This window comes from Astyanax mexicanus, chromosome 14 (assembly GCF_023375975.1).
Source record: "Astyanax mexicanus isolate ESR-SI-001 chromosome 14, AstMex3_surface, whole genome shotgun sequence".
NCBI classification, from domain to species: domain Eukaryota; kingdom Metazoa; phylum Chordata; class Actinopteri; order Characiformes; family Acestrorhamphidae; genus Astyanax; species Astyanax mexicanus.
The window spans coordinates 41,924,383-41,943,290 of NC_064421.1; the positions used below are offsets into that span (position 1 = coordinate 41,924,383).

Below are 18,908 nucleotides of genomic sequence, written 5' to 3' on the forward strand. Positions count from 1 at the left end.
AAAATACTTATTTGACCCAGAGGGGATAAACATGGGCTCCATCTAGATTGCAAACTGCACATGGAGCCTTATTGGGTCCAACTCCCACTTGGAACCCACCATTGAAAAGAACCACTTTACCAGTATAAAACCTGACAAAAACAACCAATCAGGGTTTTATAAGAGCTTTTATTTGGCTCAGCTCAACCACTATTCACCAGAGGAGGATGGGTTCCTCTTACTTGGTTCCTTTTTTGGTTATTGAACAAATGCAAACTACACGGTAATACAGAGCAAAAAAGAAAAAAGAGGGAAGCCTTCTGGATTTTTTTTATCTTAAAATCAAGGGATGAATGAGGATTTTACAATAAAATAGTTTCTTTAGGTAATTTGGGGAAACGTGCCTGTATCATCAGTTTGGTTGTTTTTACCTTTTTACCTTTTTTCTTGAGCAAAAGTATTTTTTCCCGAAAATGGAGGATTAACTGTGTTTATGAATTTCAGAAGGACTTTTAAGAAGTTTTGGGTGAAAGTGGTTCCTCTGTGGAATTGAGCTGCCAGCCTCTCATTGGCTGATCATGTGACCTTTAGTATTTGGAGTGTTCTCATTGGTTGTTTTGTAATCATGTGTGTTTTAAAAGCAGGAATGCTATTAACTTTTGTCTTTTAACCCTGATGAAGGCCTTGGCGCCGAAACGCGTTGGTTATTTCTGTATTGTTAATAAATCAGAAATTCTCCAGTCAACAAGTGCTGCTGGTTTTTACCATTTTTTGAGTCTTGGTTCCTTCCAAGATTTCTTTCTCAGTATGAGGGAATTTTTTTCTTTTTTTCACTGTTGGCAGTATCACTGTGGTGCTTTCTTATAAGTGGCTTGGACATGCTTCTCTGTAAAGCGCAGTTCTGTGAAGTTTGAATATTTGGCAGTAAATCCAGGAGGTGTGGTATTTTACACTTCCCTGAGTGAAAGCCATAAATATCTCACTGAATTATGAAATCGTAACATTAAATTCCCTTGCCTAATGTTGAGTAGGACTCCCTGTGCCGCAGAAACAGCTCTGATCCATCAAGGCACGGACTCCACACAACTTCTATAAGTGTCCAATGGTATCTGGCACCAAGGCGTTAGCAGCAGATCCTTTAGATAGGTCCGATAAATTATGAGGTGGGAACTCCATGAGCATCAATAAGCTTTGAACTCCTCAAAAAGCCATATGGTTGATTGACCTTTATTGGAGCACTTTTGGAAGATACCAATATTATCACAATATGTTGCCCACAATAACAAGTTTACTCAGATACTGTGATTCTGCAATACTGTTAATAAAGCTCTTTTTTATTTTATTACGATTTTATTACGTCTGCGTGTGTCTGTATTTTGCCTTACCATGACACTAAGATCATTCTAAAATGGTCCCTATTAACCTTTGTTCACTATTATCAATACATATAGGTATTTCTCATCACTATCCTTACCAAGCTCTTAGCTCTTATTTTTAGCATGTTAGCATTTGTGGACGAAGTGTTTCTGTAAATGGGTAAAGAAAACAGCTTGGATTAAAAGTACAGGCTGAATTTATTCCCTCCCCCATATCTGACTGTCCTGCCAGTGCAGTTATTTTGGTCTGGAGTGATGGAGTGTCCGAAATCCTGAGTAGGACCCCAGGCTTCCTGTGAGACTGCCTTTTAAAACAGTCTGGACGCCGGGATGAGGCAGGGAAAGCTGTGGGCGGAGACAGAGAGACCGAGCATTTCTCCTGTGAGCAGTCAGCCCCCACACCTGTTTCCTCTCTGATCTAGGTACACTCCTACCTTTTCAGAATTTATATAATTAGGCTTTAATAATATTATACCTCTTTTACACAAGTTAGAATAGTTATATGGGCTACACAAAACATGTTTATGAAGTTCTTTGCACAAAATGACCATTACGTGGAGATCTCACCAGCTATATTCTCACTTTCTCACCTTTTCTCAACAACAGCTAATTTACGTTGAGCTTTTACCACACGTTAGTGTTAGCTTGTGCTAAATGACGGACATTAGGTACAGATCCCTCCCTCAGGCGAAGTCTGCTGGCTAATCCTGCTGTGTTCTGTCTGAGGTTCTCAACCAGCAGACTAAAATGTCAAATCTTTAACTTCGGAGGCTGGGTTGTTCTATGCAGGTTTTCTTTTTGTGATGTCACAATAAGGGAGCATCCAACCAGCTCATAGAGTCATGTGATTCCTGATACCAAACTCTGTCAACTGACTCACAGAAAATAGATTTTTCAGTAAAGTGTTTATAGGGGCAGCCGAGACCCAAGTGGAAATACAAAAGCAAACCAAAAGTGAGCTTTACAAAATATGTCTCCTTTAAAACAAAAATATTTATTGCTATTTACCAAAATTAATATATAGCCATAATAGCCTATATCATCAGATCAACTGTTTTAATTTCAACGTAAGTGTCTTCAAATTAGCTCAAATAAATTGCATAAATAAAAACAATCAAATTAACTTTTACAACATTGCATATGTTTTTATTCTTACTACATTGTAAAACAAAAGTAAATACATTAATAGTATAAAAAGTCAATCTGATTTGCATTCATTTACTTTTGCTTTTAGGCATTTTTAGGCTGTAGTCAATCAGCTGTGAAGAGATCGTAGGCAAGATTCTGCCTCTAGCACTGCATTCTCCATCCAGTGTAACATGATTCACACACAAGGCTGATTTCATACTAGAGGTGGGTGATCTGGTAAAAATATAATATCGCAATATTTAAAGACATTCACATTTCATGATATTCATCACAATGTTTTGACATGCAGACAAAAGGCTTCATTGGTGACAAAATCTTAAAAAAATAATAATAATAATAATAATTCAAATACTCTCTCATGTACAACACAGTGAATATCATTCATTTTTTACGGCACATTATAAGTTAAACTGTTTTTATACTCTTTTGGAATTAAATGTACAGTTCTGTAACTGACCTTAAGAAATGAGAATATCATGGATATGCTTACAAAAGAATATGGTTGATATGATAAGAAAATTGATCATATGATAAAATATTTCCATATTGCTTACATCTATTTTACACCTACAACCTTTAGTCTGGACAGGTGTCAAAAGTGATGATGCAATTACATGAAGTTGAGACAGGCTATCATCACCTATTAAACAACAGAAGAAAAAATAGCAATAGGTGTTGTGCCAAAAAGACTCCCCATCACGTGTTTGTGCCTCTCATAACAATATGGGTAAAACAGATTATGCTGGTGATTCTTGTATCTACTGTAACTGTAGATTAACCCTTATTTTTAAGGGCCATTCCACCAAATGGGTGCCATTCGCTTGTTGGAAACTTCATTTTTATATTTTTTAAACTCTGAATCTAACAATATATATATTTAACTATTCAAAATATGTACTGGTCAACTTCTGGCAGCTTTAGGTTTCTTAGACGAAGGTGGTTACAAAACTCATGTGACATTTAAAACGCATGTTTACAACCAAGTCCACTAATTATTTTTATTTTCTTTCATGAAAAATGTTACTTTATTTATTTTATTTACGACAAAAAAAAATTACTCATGTTAATGGCACTGGAACTCACTCCTGTTACAGGCACTTATTCCTGTTACTTTTTATGTTTTAAGTAACAGGAATTAAATTAGTTTTTAGCCTAGAATTAGCAAAAACATGAAAAATAGCAAAATGGTGGCAATGCTAATAACATGAAGACACTGGGCACATTCGAGTGATTTTCCCAAAATGTTTATTTTCAAAATAAACCAATACCATCTAAGAATTAATTTAGGTAACAGGAGTAAGTGTCAAATATACAGAAAAACAAATGATTGACCTTAATTTTGGTCTTCCCATGATCTTCAAAAGAACCAGCTGATGTCACTTCCTGTTGCAGATGTGACTTGTTGTGGAATATTCCAGATGTTTCAGATGATCAGGGTAATGTTTTACAGTAACTGGACTGAGCGAAACCCAGGGACACAACATACAATGTGTATTTTAACTTAAATATTATGTATTTGTTATGACAAAAATATTTTTATAAAATAAGCATAGATGGGATTTGGAGTCACACAACAATGCAAATAAAAATACATATCTGAAGGATTTTAATAATTATATTTTATGGTAAAGTTTATAGTTAGAGAGTGGAGACAAATGCCATTTTTCAGTGTTTCAAGTAGTTTTTATATTTTTTTCTTCAATTACACATCTTACTTTTTCATTTAGGTCAATAAACAAGACAATATGCTTAATAATAAAATGTATTTTAAAGTAATTTTGTGCGCACATTTATGTATGTAACTTCCTGGTCACCGTTTTGTTGGAGTGGCCCATGAACAGAAACACAAGCAAACTGTGGGGAATCTGTTGCACTGATTCTTCTTTGTAATGCACCTGCCAACCAATCATGATACCAAACAATCAGAACTACAGGGAGACTCCATCCATGTAAGGTAATGATGACAGGACACAGCGAAACATTTTTAGTGCTAAACTCAGTCACTAAACTTCAGTGTGAAACCAGAACTAATCGGACTAAATATAAACAATGTAACAAACACATGGCTTTGGTCCGGATTTTTTTAGGTGTGAAAACACCTTGAATCTCTCTGAATAGAAACGTCAGATAATTACTATAAAAGTAAATCTAACTGTATTTGTATAAGGCCTTCTGGTGATGGTGACAACATGCAACATAATATTATATAATATCCATATAATAGCACTACTACATTACAAGCTTTAGTACAGAGGGAACCATACGAAAGAGCAGAAGAGGCAGAAATTTAAAATGTAAGCATCTAAGGCCCCCCTGCAATTAATACACATGATAATGTATTAATAAAAAAGACAACATAAAATAAACATTTAGGCATAGCCATTTAACACACTCTTTTCTAACTGCCACCAATGCAGCATCCCCACACTCTAAAAAACAGAGGTACGATATGAGTACTATTTTGTACTCAAAGGTACATTACTCTTCATAATTGTACCCTCAAAGGTATAATATTGGTCTTTACAGGGTCAGATTTGTTCCCTCTGAAGTACAAAGTAATTTTTAACAGCAATAAGTACAAATTTATACCATTTAACCTTCAGCCAAAAGGTACATTCAGTATTCTGTATCACTGTACTAATAAACAATATATATTTTAATTGCACATTTTTTATTTGAAAGCCAGACAATTTTCGATCATCAAGTTTTTGAGCCATATTCAGTTGATCATAATGTTTATAATTTTTATAATCTTTACTGGCACAAAAACATGGGTACAAAAAAGGACTTTCACTGAAGGGTACTTTTTTGTACCTCAATATAAGGTACAGCCCCAGCGACAAGCTTTGTACTCTTAAGCACAAATCTGTACTTATTTTTCTTAGTGGGTAGGCAGCTAGCACACGTGGAGGAAAGTGACGGATCCCCAGCTCTAATACAAGATACCAACATCACATTAGAGTGCCATTTACCACCCTGAGAGAGAGCTGGGCCAGTTGTGCTCTCTCTGACTCTGGCTGCTGATGGCAGGCAGCGTAATCTGAGATTCTAACTTCTAACCTTTGTGCCATTTTTTAGGCTTGAAAGTAACTTTTGAGAGACCACTTCAAGGTCTGGTTTGGATTTGCCCACGTAGGAGATCCTAGGTTGGTTTAGATTGAGTGCAAAAGTACACTACTGAGATGTTTAACCTGAGCTGTAAAGGTGGTCAGAATGAAAACACCATAAACAGCTGTACTAACATTAAACAAGGCAAGATGGATTTGAATTGAAACCAAAGAAAAGGGAAGAAGAGACTCAACAAAGCTAATTAACCTTTGGTGAATCTGCAATGTGTTTAAATTGCAGTGTTTTGGCAGTATTGCACAAAAAAAATAAGATTTTAGGTGTTAGATGTCGTGGAATATGTCTTATTACTATATGTCAGCACACACTGTGGTACACAGTATCTAAGGCACTGGATCTCCAGGAGCTAGACCCTGGATAAGGATCAGGCCCTGATTAACTGATAGCCACAGGTTAACAATGCAGCTGATTGGGCTTTGTTGCCACAGCAGATGCCTGAATAAAGAAAGGGAAGGTTTGGAAAGCTGCAGATCAGTCCTTGACCTTCGAGGACTGTTTACGGTGAATGTCCCTGATCTAAGACTTGGCATCTTGCTGGCGTGTGTCATGGCTTGATCCTTTGTGCTTGTAGCTCAGGTTTCCTTCCTCTCTAGCAGAGGGAGAAGCGCCTGGCGTTTAGGTTCATCTTGGTGAGGCCCATCTGTTTGAGAGGTGTGGACAGGGCGAAGGCGGCCTTCATCGGGATGTCGCAGAGCAGGTCGGACTCCTCGCCGCACTCCTCCAGCTCCAGCGTGGCGTCGTCCAGCATCTCCTTGTGCTGGTGACAAGTCTGCTCCACCTTTAGCTGGTGGATCTCCCCGCGGAGGCGGATCAGCTGCCGGGCCAGCCGGTTATCCTGCAACTGCATCTCCCTCTGTGGAAGAGAAGGAATGAGACAGGAGGATTAGAGCAAGGGAAAGTGCAGGGGATAAAAAAAATGTAAAGGCTTCAGAAAAATGTTGTTATCGTGATATATCGTATTTATACATGGAGTCAATTATCAATATTTTTATATTGATAACAATTTAAATAATGCTTTATCCTCCCTAAGACTTGGCCCCTTAATTTGACTTACTGACGCTGAAGGCCAATTTATACTCCTGTCGAACCTATGCCACAGCCTATGCTTCGCCGCATACCCTATGTTGTAGCTCGAAGCGCACCTCCCCAGAACTGCAACTACAAATTGTGCGAATGTGTTGTTGGTCTGCTGAACCAACAACACATTCCCGCCTTTGCAGTTTAAACTACAGACCGATGCAGAGACGCAGATGGCCTCAGTTTTTTTAAATTTACTTTTTTACAAACAGAGTTGCCTGAGGTGTGCTTTTGCCTGAGGTGTGCTTTTGCACACCTCAGACGACTCTGTTTGTGGCGTGCTTGCAGAAATGGCTTCTTTCGCATCACTCTCCCAATACAGCTTCTCCTTGTGCGAAGTGCGCTGTATTGTTGACCAATATGACTGTATGTTTATACTAGGTTACTCCAAACTTAAAAAAAAACAATGTGCTTTGAAAATACTTCAGTTATGGCTTGGGATCTGTCTGATTTCACATCTAGAAACTGCTTAAAAGCAGTGGAAATGAGTAGTTTGGTTGAAGTTTTTTTTATTATCCTCTGAATTTTATTAGTTTTATTGTATCAGCGGCTCTGTGTCGTTCTGTGAAGACGGGAATATGTGGGCAGGAACACAAGGCCCAGCGAACCAATTACAGCTGCGCCTGTCCACGTTACGCAACGCGTAGAAAGCAAAATGTTTTTCCACAAACCTACCCTACAACCCGCTAAGCATCGCACACCATCTTTGTTTGGTCCATCACGCTCTGTCCAGCCCTTCTAGAGTTCACAGGGAACAAACAGTATTCCCACACAGTTGATTTAAAAGCAGGTCCTCTAGCTCCTGTGTGTCTTTTCCACTCTTCAAGTCCCTTACTCAACCAGTGTGCTCAGAGCTAAACTTCTCAGTGCAGGCTAAAATTAGTGAGTTGCTAACAGCAACAGTGCTACAGCTACACTTTCCGGGTGCAACACTCCTGTGAACATTAGTTCCGCATTACATTAATTGGTTCCACAAGTCTCCTGTACCTGCCTGTACCGTGTATTCTGCATGCGTTTATGCGAACTTAACCGTGACCCCTGTACCGTTACGTTCGTAAAGAATACACATACCATTACACCCCTAAATCACAGTATCATGGTATCATTGTTATCGTGGAGATCATATCGTGAAGAATACATTGTGAAACAACACGTGTGACTGGTTGGGAGCATCGTCATAGACAGGCAAACGAAACCACAGAAAGTACATGGCTCATTCAGCTTTGTCTTCATTTCGCAGTAAGTATGCGGACGCATTAAGGGTGCTACAGGAGGCACTGACCCCAGTGAAAATCTATATGGCTCCATAAGTGGCCTTCTTTTGTCGTTTCCTATGCTGGAATGTGCACCTACAAAACTCGACTGGTCTTTGTGTGAGCTGACACGGTCATACGGCCTCACATTTCACTGCCTTTGCTTGTGTTCCAGAGATCTTATCCTTTTAAACCAGCTAAATTACATGTTTGAGCGCTGTACCCGGCTCAGGCACAGTGGTCATGCTGAGAAGAGGCTGATCACCTTTCTGGTAAGTAGCCAAAGAAGGCTAACACCCCAACGAGTGTCACAGGTATACACATGCACCTGAGAGAAACCTACACGCCACTGCACCTGGATGGGATTTGAAGGTGCGCAAAACCTAAGTCAATGTTGTTCAAACAGTGACGCCCAGTGCCGTAATCTCATTACATTACATTACATTACATTTGGCAGACGTTTTTGTCCAAAGCAACTTACAATAGTCAAGTAAAAAAGTAATAGAAGTTAAAGGTAAAACATTTTTAGATAGGGCTTAAAGGAGGTCGAAGGGAAATAATGGGATAGAGTGTGAAGGAGGGGAAGAAGGAAATGAGGTTAGAAGTAGTTAGTGTGTTAGAGTTGTTAGGAGAGTAAGTGCTCTTTGAAGAGCTCTGTCTTCAGGAGTTCCTTAAAGATAGCGAGAGATTCTCCTGATCTGGTAGTGGAAGGTAGTTTGTTCCACCATTGGGGAACTCTGTATGAGAACAGTCTGGATTGCTTTGTGTGAATGTTTGGACCGTAATAGGTTCTCTGTTACGGCCACTGATCTGTAATTGCTCATCCTGCCAAGCTGACGTAGTGATTAGCTCTGTTTAATTTCTTAAGCCTCTTCTGTTTGTTGAAGTGCTGCTTCAATGTGTGCAATCAAATAAACATGACATAACTCATCCCATGACAAGAAGTAAACAATTTCATGACACATAAATTAAATAATCTTCCAAAAGCTTCTAAAATCAATGGTGGTGAACTGGGCGTAGTCCTGGATCTCAGTCAAGGATGGCCTCACTTGTTTTTAAGCCAGGTCTTAATATATAATATGCATATGTGGTTGCTTCCCATTATTAATAACTGTGTACAACCCTACTCCACACCCATAGCTGCACTGCAACACCACTCTGCAGCTTCTGACTGGATGTAACCAACATTAACAAAGTCAAATAGGGTCATTAATTAAGTCTTCCAAAGCTCTCATAAGTCTTGTGACCATACCAATATTAGAGTGGCGACAATGAAGAGCCAATGAGCTGTCACAGTCTTCCTATAAAATGTTGTTATTCTGCTAACCACTGCTATCTGTCCCTGCCCTTGGATGAATGTGTTCTAGATGATATGGGTGTATTGTATGAAAATAATATATAATGTGCAATAATACTGTTGGATATTCTGTTATGAATGTAAAACACAATAAATTAAGTTTGGGTCTTTAGCCTGGCTGCACTCATTTTTCCCAGGATACAAAGTAGTTTGGGGTGTGCGTTCGTTCACTGTGGACCTTTAACCCACCCTACCTCACTCTTCTTACCTCTGCCTACCTCTCTCTGTAGTTTAGCACTGTGCAGACTGTGATCATGTGACATAATGAGACTGGAGGCAGAGTTAGGCAGATTGATTTAGGTTTAGGTAGAGAGAGGATAAGTGAAGAGGAGCAAGGTAGACAAAGGTAGAGTGAGGTAGAGCAATACAGAGAGAGGAAGAGCACCTTACTCTGCCTTACTGTACCGCTCTACCTCACACTGCCTTCCTCTAACTCGCTTTACCTTTGTTTTACTGTTTATGAAATAGACAAATAGTTTTTGTTTCTACTGAATATATAAAACTGTCATATTTATAGTAAATAAAACTGTATTATTTAAATTAGTTGCAGTAGTATATTCTTTAAATTATTTTTTTAATCCAGTTTTCTATATTTTATATTTTTTATAAAAAAAACCCGATATTAATTTAGGGCCATTTCAGCCACCCTTATGAGGAGATCAAAATAATAATAGCATTAGAAAATTAAAAATGCTTTAAAATGTCGCAGGCATGGTAAGTAGAGCTTGGCACAGCGCATGCGCATTGGGCTCAGAATTACCTCTGTCTTCTAAAAAAAACGTTTTAATAAATAAGGTCGGACAAGTGTAGTAAAATAATAATTGATAATTAATCAAGAGATTCAGAAAGCCTTTGATTGTTTTAAGTGAGTTTATATTTTATATTATTTATTTTTATATTCATTTTAATTATTTTAATTATTTTATTAATCAAATTATTAAATATTTTTCCCATAATTCCCATGTTCTTAGTTTATTGATATAAATTGAATTTCTTATCATTCTTATCATTTTACTTACTTTCACTGCTAGTATTATTTTCTTCATAAGATATAAATTCTTTATTTTTTATGTATCAATTTTTATGATCTTTTTAAAATGTCCTATTTTTCCTTTGTTCTATATATACATTTTTAATCCCTTTTAAACTGTAAATGCTCAGCGGCATTGTAAATGATTTTGTACATAAACAATAAACAAAATAAAGAATAAAATAACTTTACTTTTCCCTTATATAAGATACTGGTTTATCTTCACAGCGTGGCGCACAGTAAGTTTATGCGCTCTTAAAATAGGAATGAACAGAAGTCTGCGCGCAGCTGCGTCTTAAAGGGGATGAATACTGAAACATTTATTTCACGTTATGCCCAAAACACACCCATGAATAATTAATTGAATTAAAACACGCATTTTGCGCCGTTGGAGCTGCGCAAGGCGTATTTTTCACGCCCTCACGATACCAAAGACACAGGACACGCCCCTAAATCCAGCTGCGCAAAGCGCAATTAAAAATAGTGTGCTTTAGGTCGGTAAAATATGGCCCTTTATCTCAAAACAATGCGATAGTATTTCAAGATAATGCAACAAAATCTCAAAATAATGTATCTGGAATGGGATAACATAATAAGTAAGTATTGTGTAAGTCACGGTGCAATAAAACAAGTAGTTACTAGATTCTGGTAGTTTCGGTGCTATAAAGGACCCTGTTTAATTACAATAACTAAACATAGATTAAACTTTATGTTGCACCACATAGTTTCGTTACACTGTGTACCTGTACTTAGATGTAATGACAATGAAAGCCTTTTGACTTGACTTGACTTGACTTTATTACAATGTCCTTCCCAGAGATTAATTAACAGGCTGGACCTGTTTAATCATATTTGGTTTAAAAAGCAGTGAAACTTTACTTTAAACTCTATATTACTGAGATCTTTGGACTCATGTGGAAAAGTTTTTTCAAAATATTGCCACTGTTTTTATCCTTATTATTGATGTTGTTATTACTATGATTATTACCATTAACCATCGGCATTGCTTTCCTTATTTCTTTTTCTTTATTTTGAATCACATATCAATATGCTTTCCTTATTTTTTTTTACTATTACTTTGATGATATCACCTTATATACCTGAGTATAATAACAGTCTTTTGTGGTGGTGTTGTGATTTTCTATTATTAATATATGAATCAGATCAGAGAAGGGTGGAGCCTGTGAGACCTGGTTCTTCCCTGTGTTTCTTCCTCCAGTTCTGACAGAGTATTTTCTTGCCGCTGTGACTTCAGCTCACTCACTGGGCTTTTCATACATTATATTTTATGTTTTATCTGATTCTCTGTTCTGCTTTCAGATTTTATAAAGCTGCCTTGTGACAATAAATGTAAAAAGAAAACAAAATTTAATTTGAAAATAATTGTATTTTATTTTGTATTTATAACATTTTACATTTGTTTTCATACTTCACCTTTGTCTTGCTTTTATTATCAATTATTGTTTTTTAATATATTATATAGGAAAGCACACTGAGCTGCATTCTTATAACATTCTATGTATAAAAAGTGCTTTAAGATGATTACCAGAATAATGTGCACTTAGACCTTTAGAAAAATGACTTAAGATTTTTCATTATTTTGACTAGTTGTCATATTTATAGTACTTCAGACTAAATGGAAATCATATTTTCAAGCTTAATCACTTTTTACTTTTACTCTTTTACATGCGTCTACCCTGTCATGTCAAGCTGTATGACAGGGTGGGCAATTTTATGGAAAACTGGCATTGGATGAAAAACCTTTTGAATTCTATATGGTGACCTTGTATACATTTAGGTTTTCCCAATATTAGTTTCATTACCATTATATTTTACCACCATCAGCCATAACATTAAGAAAATGTAACTATTACTGGCTGGCAGGATAGTCAGCAGGATTCTGAGGGAGTGAGGAACACAGTCCTGCCTGAATCTTAAAAAATAGTTTAATAATCTAGCATTTTGCTTTATTGGGCAAAAATACTAACAACTAATGACAATACAGATAGACACTTATATCTAGCAGTCATCTGTCATTATTTTGGCAACATCAGGATGTATTTTCTCTTGGGCTATCAATGTAAACACATGCAATTATTCTGAAACCTTTAATGTGTTAATTATTTTAATACTTATATAATAATAAATCACATGGCACAATTTACAGACTGGTGATGCATTAGGGGTTTAATGTAGCCATATAAACACAGCATCGCTACTGTTGACAGCTCAATCTTTACCTCTTTATGCTAAGTATTAAGTGAATTATTAAGTGAAGTTAATATTAGGCTATTAATATCTGAACATTCAGCAGCTAGTGCCTTCAGTCCCTTGGAAATAAAACAGTGTAAAGGTTATGATGTCACTCATGTCGAAAATTACTTTCTCATTCAAATATGACCAAGTGGACAGGGAAATCTTGGATATTAATAGATAAATGAATAACTGACGTGTACGGATGATTACCCAATTTAACTAAGCAATAGAAAAACTGTTGAAAAAACTCTCCATAGTGAAGATCAGTATGATTCCTCTATATACAGCTCAAAAAAAGTTCATATTCATAACGTTGTAGGAGTTCAGTAATCATTATTTGGTGAATTGTTTTCATGCATCTTGGCATGTTCTCCTCCACCAGGCTTACACACTGCTTTTGGATAACGTTATGCCATTTTAGCTGAGTTCAGATTGGTTTTAATGGCTTGTGATCATCCATCTTCCTCTTGATTATTTTCCAAAAGTTTTCATTTTTAAGTGGTTTAAGTTCTTATTTTTTCCAGAGCTGTATAAGTGTTCATTCATAGCAAAATCTTATTGGTATTAATATTGGTACCCATTGTTTGTATGAAATGTAAACACAAAGTGCTCATTATATTAATATTTAATAAGTGTTATCAATACTAAAGCCAGAACTGTTCTCCTACCAGCTCCCTCCTCAGCCATTCCAGCGCCTCGTCTATCGTGTCGAACCCGCACACAGTGCTCGCTCCGTCCGCCGGCTCCTCACGCCCCTCCCCGGCCGCTCGGCTCCGCAGCCTCTCCCGCCACTCCACGTAGGACGGCCGGCGGGTCTCCAGCTTCAGCTTGGCGGTCAGCGCTTTCACGCTGTCCAGGTCCTCCGGTTCTCCCTCATCTGAGCTGTGCTCTCTAAACTCCATCATCAACACCCGCCTCTGCGCTGTCAGCAGCTTTATATACTGCCGCGAGCGGAGACGGCTCGCTTCCTATTGGCTGTTTTCACGCTCGGGTTCGTAGAGGGGCGTGGCTTCCATCAGCCACAACATTAAAACCACTTAACTATTATTGTCTGTCTGAAATGCAAGAAATGCTGACAGGCTATTCAAGTATTTTATAACTATTATTACAAAAGTTAGAATAAGTCTATGGACTATACAAAACATGTTTTTGAAGTTCTTTGTTCAAAAGTACAAAATCATTCTCACATAAAGAGATCTCACCAGCTCTATTATTGCCAGTTAACGTCCACAGACAAAAGGTACAGATCCCTCCCTCAGACGAAGTCTGCTGTGTTCTGTCTGAGGTTCTCAACCAGCAGACCAAAATGATTTTCGTCAACAAATCGCAATGAGTTAAAAATTAGTTTTTTCAAATGATCTATGGGCTGGGGGCGTTAACAAATGAAGAGTGGTGCTGGGGTTCCTTATTGTGGCCTCACAATAAGAGAGCCATCCAAATGACTCATAGAATAGCATAAGATTCCTGACATTAAACTCTTTCAACTGATTCACAGAAAACGGATGATTATTTTTTGTGCAAATCTAGCCTAATCTAGTCTGTTTTATTGGGCAAAAATGCAAACAACAAATGCAAAAAATGAAAACACAGCTAAACACTCCATATCTATATATCTATATCTAGCAGTCAGCTGTCTGTATGCCAACATCAGCATGCACCTTTCTTGGGTTGTAAGTGTTAAACCATTCGAATATTTAGAAAACTTTAATCTGTTAATTAATGCTGCTTGATTTTACAGATTTGCGATTAATCTATTTTTTTCTCCCTAATACCTGCCTGGCAATTTTGTTTTTTCTTTTGATTCAAATATAGGTGGGTAGTTTTAGTTTTAGGCTAGTTTACACAGATGCTCCTCAAAACTATCCATCTGTTTGATACTGCTGAGTCTGAAGACATGCACAACTAACACTCTAAACAGACACAGGATGTACAAGGCAGCCTTATTCGTAGATGAACACATACTTAACACCAAGTATATACCTACCCTAAGTGAGATAGTGTAAGCAGCAATGCATCAGCATTTCTTATGTTTCAGATTTAGTCTATTTGTAGGTCCTTCTGGTGTCAGTGTTCTGTAAATTTTTGCTCGCTTGTCAAAGCATGCTACCGTACAGTACATATGAGTGCTGAAATAAAGTAGGTAGGATATTTAGTTTTAAAAAAGTTTTCCCAGCAGATATTTTTTACAATATAACGCGCACCAGATTATAGGGTGCACTATCAATGGTCTTTTTTTATACATAAGGCGCACCCGATTATGAGGCGCGTTAAGCGATGTAAGGATGCTTACATCCAAGTGAGCAAAGGTATCACCATGTTTCCCTTCTAATAGGGAAGCTGTGGTAAGCGCCTAAGTAAACAAAAATGTAAAAAAAAAAAAAAAAAAAACACTGCTGGACGTTAATCTACACAGATTTCTCTCCTTAAAAAAAACTTTTTTTGTGTAAGTTAAGCACATTTGTTTATTTGCAGTAATCTTAGAATCCAATATTTCCAATATTTTGTATAAGGGTTTATTTTTGGCAATGCCAGCTGCGGTTAGCTGTACTTGAGCAGAGTGGCTTTCCTGCTCCTTTCAACCTGACTGGTAAAATTTATATATAAAGTGCACTGGATTATAAGGTGCATTGTAGATTTTGGGGAAATAGAAGGATTTTAAGTGCGTCTGATAGTCCAAAAAAAAAAGTTAAGTAGAATATTTGTGCAGCCTAAGTCACTATATCAGGACAAATAATTACAGTAAACTCATATTATATAATTCATTTGGGAAAAACATACATATTGCAAAAGAATGAAAACATAAAAAATGAGCCACAAAATAAGTTAGCACAAAATCGATGAGTAAAACAAATCAACAGAACTCCTGCCTCTAAAGACCTCTATAGGTGTCCTGCAGTATCTATATATATAAGGTGGGTTCTCTATAAAGCACAACCATCCATGATTCTTGAATGCCCAAGATCCGTGGTTGTCCTTTAGTGGAGCATTTTTGATAGCTCCTGACCTCTGCATACCAAGAACATGGAGATGTTCTGATCCATACACACAAACAAGTCACAGTCCAAAAAAGTGTTAATGCAAGTGAAGACGTTTGAGATTAGGCTGGTTAATATCCCAAAACAAACAGAGAAAAGAGAGAGCAGAGCTTTTGACAGATACTAATTCAACAATTAAGTATATCCTCAAAAGGAAAACCAAAAGGCCTGAAAGATGTACGTCAAGATACACCTCAAAAACAGAAAGGTCAGAATGGAAAATATTAAATCAAATATAAAAAAAAGTTATGGAACATGATTTTTTTATTAAATAAGTTACAGATTAAATTATACTTAATTAAGGATGGAGGAAACAATTAAGTTTTCATGACCCAAAGTATCCTGCATCATCTGTTAAACATGGTGGAGGCAGTGCTGTGACACAGGCATGTGTGGCAACCAGTAGAACTGGATGCATGCTGTTCAAGGACTTACATGCAAATGTCTTGCATTGTTTGGTTATATTATATTACATTTTATTATACACAATATAAATATACAGTATACACTACATACTATGGGAATGCCCACACCTACTGTATATAGGTCTTGAGAGTGAGGTGAAACACTCACCAGCATGTTTATTGCGAGGTGAATTATGGGAGTTTGATAGGGATTAATCGGGAGTAAAAATGTTGGGATTTTATAGCTGTGAAGGTATTTAACATTCCTTGAACCACACTGTCATGAGCGGGGATGCACCATAGAAAGGTAAATATTACCACCCACAGTAGACAGCAATTGCAGTGGGTGGTAATGATTGTGGCTGGCAGCCTCTGGAAGGAACTGTCCATGTAAAAGTCTGTGTAACTCCAGTTTAAATCATCCCAATCCACATCCTCAGTTTGCATAAGGACATTAGACATCAGTTACAGGTTTTAAATAATTATTGGATTTTCAATTTAGATTATTAAAATTACTTTTATCATTTACTCAAACTGGGTGTGATTTCTTTCCGTTTACAGTGTACATATCACCCAGTCTTAGACATATTTTCATGTTGCTCAACACTGGATTAGTAAATTTAGCATTTATTTATTTATTTTATTTATTTTTATTTACCATACAGCATATACAAGATACTCGCTGATCCTCTCTGGAGACACAAACTGACTGTAGGTGGGTTAAATCATCAATGATAATCAAGGATAGAAGGACCCCTGGTGGCAATTAGTGTTACTTACAAGAATAGACCTAAAATGCAGGCCTGCGTTTGGTTGTGTTAAACTATATAGACAAAAGTTATGGGACACCTGCTCATTCATTGTATACTCTAAAATGAAGGGTATTAAAAAAGTTTTATGCTGTTTTTGCTTGAGTAACTGTCTCTACTTTCCAGAAAAGGTTTTCTACCAGATTTTTTGGAACAATGCTGTTGACTTAATTGTGATAAGCAACATTAGTGAGATAAGATATTGGATGATTACCATCCTACCTTATTGTAGGGTGTATTGTTGTTGTTGAAGCTAACAGGCAGCTGTTATCTTTCTGTTACTATTTACAGCTCTGGAAAAAAATAAGAGACCACTTAAAAATGACGAGTTTCTATTTCACCAAATAAAAAAAAACTCTGGAATATAATCAAGAGGAAGTGGATGACCAAAAGCAATCAAGCTGAGTTGAACTGCTTGAATTTTTGCACCAGGAGTAACGGCATAAAATTATCCAAAAGCAGTGTGTAAGACTGGTGGAGGAGAACATGCCAAGATGCATGAAAACTGTGATTAAAAACCAGGGTTATTTCAACAAATATTGATTTCAGAAAACTTTATGAATATGAACTTGTTTTCTTTGCATTATTTGAGGTCTGAAAGCTCTGCATCTTTTTTTGTTATTTCAGCCATTTCTAATTTTCTGCAAGTAAATGCTCTAAATGACACTATTTTGTTTGGAATTTGGGAGAAATGGTGTCTGTAGTTTACAGAATAAAACAGCAATGCTCATTTTACTCAGGCATATAAATTACCTATACATTTGATTAGATTAAGAAACTAAAGTGGTATCTTATTTTTTTCCAGAGCTGTATAAACGGCACAATAAAGAATGACTGAGCAAAAACAGCTGGTAAAAGTCTGCTGGTGGGTTTATTTTGCAAACCTTGCGAAACTGTTATTTCCTTATTTTTGGCCGCGCTGAAGATCAGCCCACTAACCCCCACACGCTCCAGTCTGTGTACAAGAAAACGAAAGGAGCTAATTATAGAGTCTTTATCAGTTCATCTACAGATTAGCCACACCTCAGAGTGACCTGGATCTGAGCACAGTGTGAGCAGTGAGTGTTTAAACAGCTTCAGTCTCAGCTTAAACCGCGCTGAACTCTCACTTCCACTCACACGCGCTGCACCAAAAAAGGCTCGAATCGAGCGCATGCCTCTCAGCGCTTATAGCTTCATTTTCCACCCGTATTCGCACAAGCCCCGCCTCCCCCGCGCTGGGATTGGCTACTGTAGTAAAATGACAATCAGGACTTTTAAAAAAATGTAATGTAATGTTGCATTTTACATTTTTCAGGCTAGCTTTACTGGTTATGGTGTTTTTAACCTGGTGATCCAGGACAAAACCTCAATACCTTAAAAAATATATCAATATATTGACATTCATTACTCAGGTAAAATTAGATACTACATTTTTTGTTACTCAGGAAAAAGTGTACAAGTACTGGTTTCAAAACTACTTAAGTATAAAAGTAAGTAATGTAAGGGGGAAAATGCCATTAAGGATAAAAGCTTAGGCTGCACCACAGAGTCCTATCCCCCTCCACAAAACACATTTTTCTAAACTCCATAATGACTATAATGTTATATTTAAATATTAATGTTGATAAATTTGGGATGCTCTAGGCTCCCTGTTTTAGCTGCATATATGCTCATTGAAAGTGAATGTAGTTTAGTGTAATGAAAATATATTAAAGAAAAGCTTATTTGGGACATTAGTCTCTGCACAGATCATCTGCATACTATGCTACATACATACTAAGAAATATATAATATAGTACAGATTTGTACTTAAAAGAGTACAAAGCTTGTGTCTGGGGCTGTACCTTATATTGAGGTACAACAGAGTCAATGAAAGCCTTTTTTTGTACCCATGTTTTTTGTACCAATAAGATTATAAAAATTATGATCAACTGGATATGTGTCAAGAATTGACAAAAATTGATCCAAAATTGTCTGGCTTTCAAATGAAAACCATGTCATTAAAATATATATTGTTTATTAGTACAGTGATACAGAATACTGGATTTTTGGCTGGTTGAATGGTATGTATTTAT

The 18,908-nt window shown here is 36.9% G+C and overlaps 1 protein-coding gene across 2 annotated transcripts in view; it reads right to left on the reverse strand.

Annotated features, from left to right (window-relative positions):
- fam167b (family with sequence similarity 167 member B) overlaps positions 1-13,505 on the reverse strand; it is a 679,430-nt gene extending 665,925 nt beyond the window's left edge. The window contains exons 1-2 of one of the 2 annotated variants that reach the window (XR_007424041.1): positions 13,272-13,505; positions 5,319-6,483 (exon numbers count right to left, since the gene is read on the reverse strand). Coding sequence is in view for 1 of the 2 variants with exons in the window: in XM_022672659.2 (XP_022528380.2) it covers positions 6,220-6,483; positions 13,272-13,505 (498 nt within the window). In the remaining variant the exon portion in view is untranslated. Of the gene's footprint in view, positions 1-3,732; positions 6,484-13,271 lie in introns of those variants that run through there. The other variant, XM_022672659.2, reaches the window with a different exon arrangement.
- Between the last annotated feature and the right edge of the window lie 5,403 nt (positions 13,506-18,908).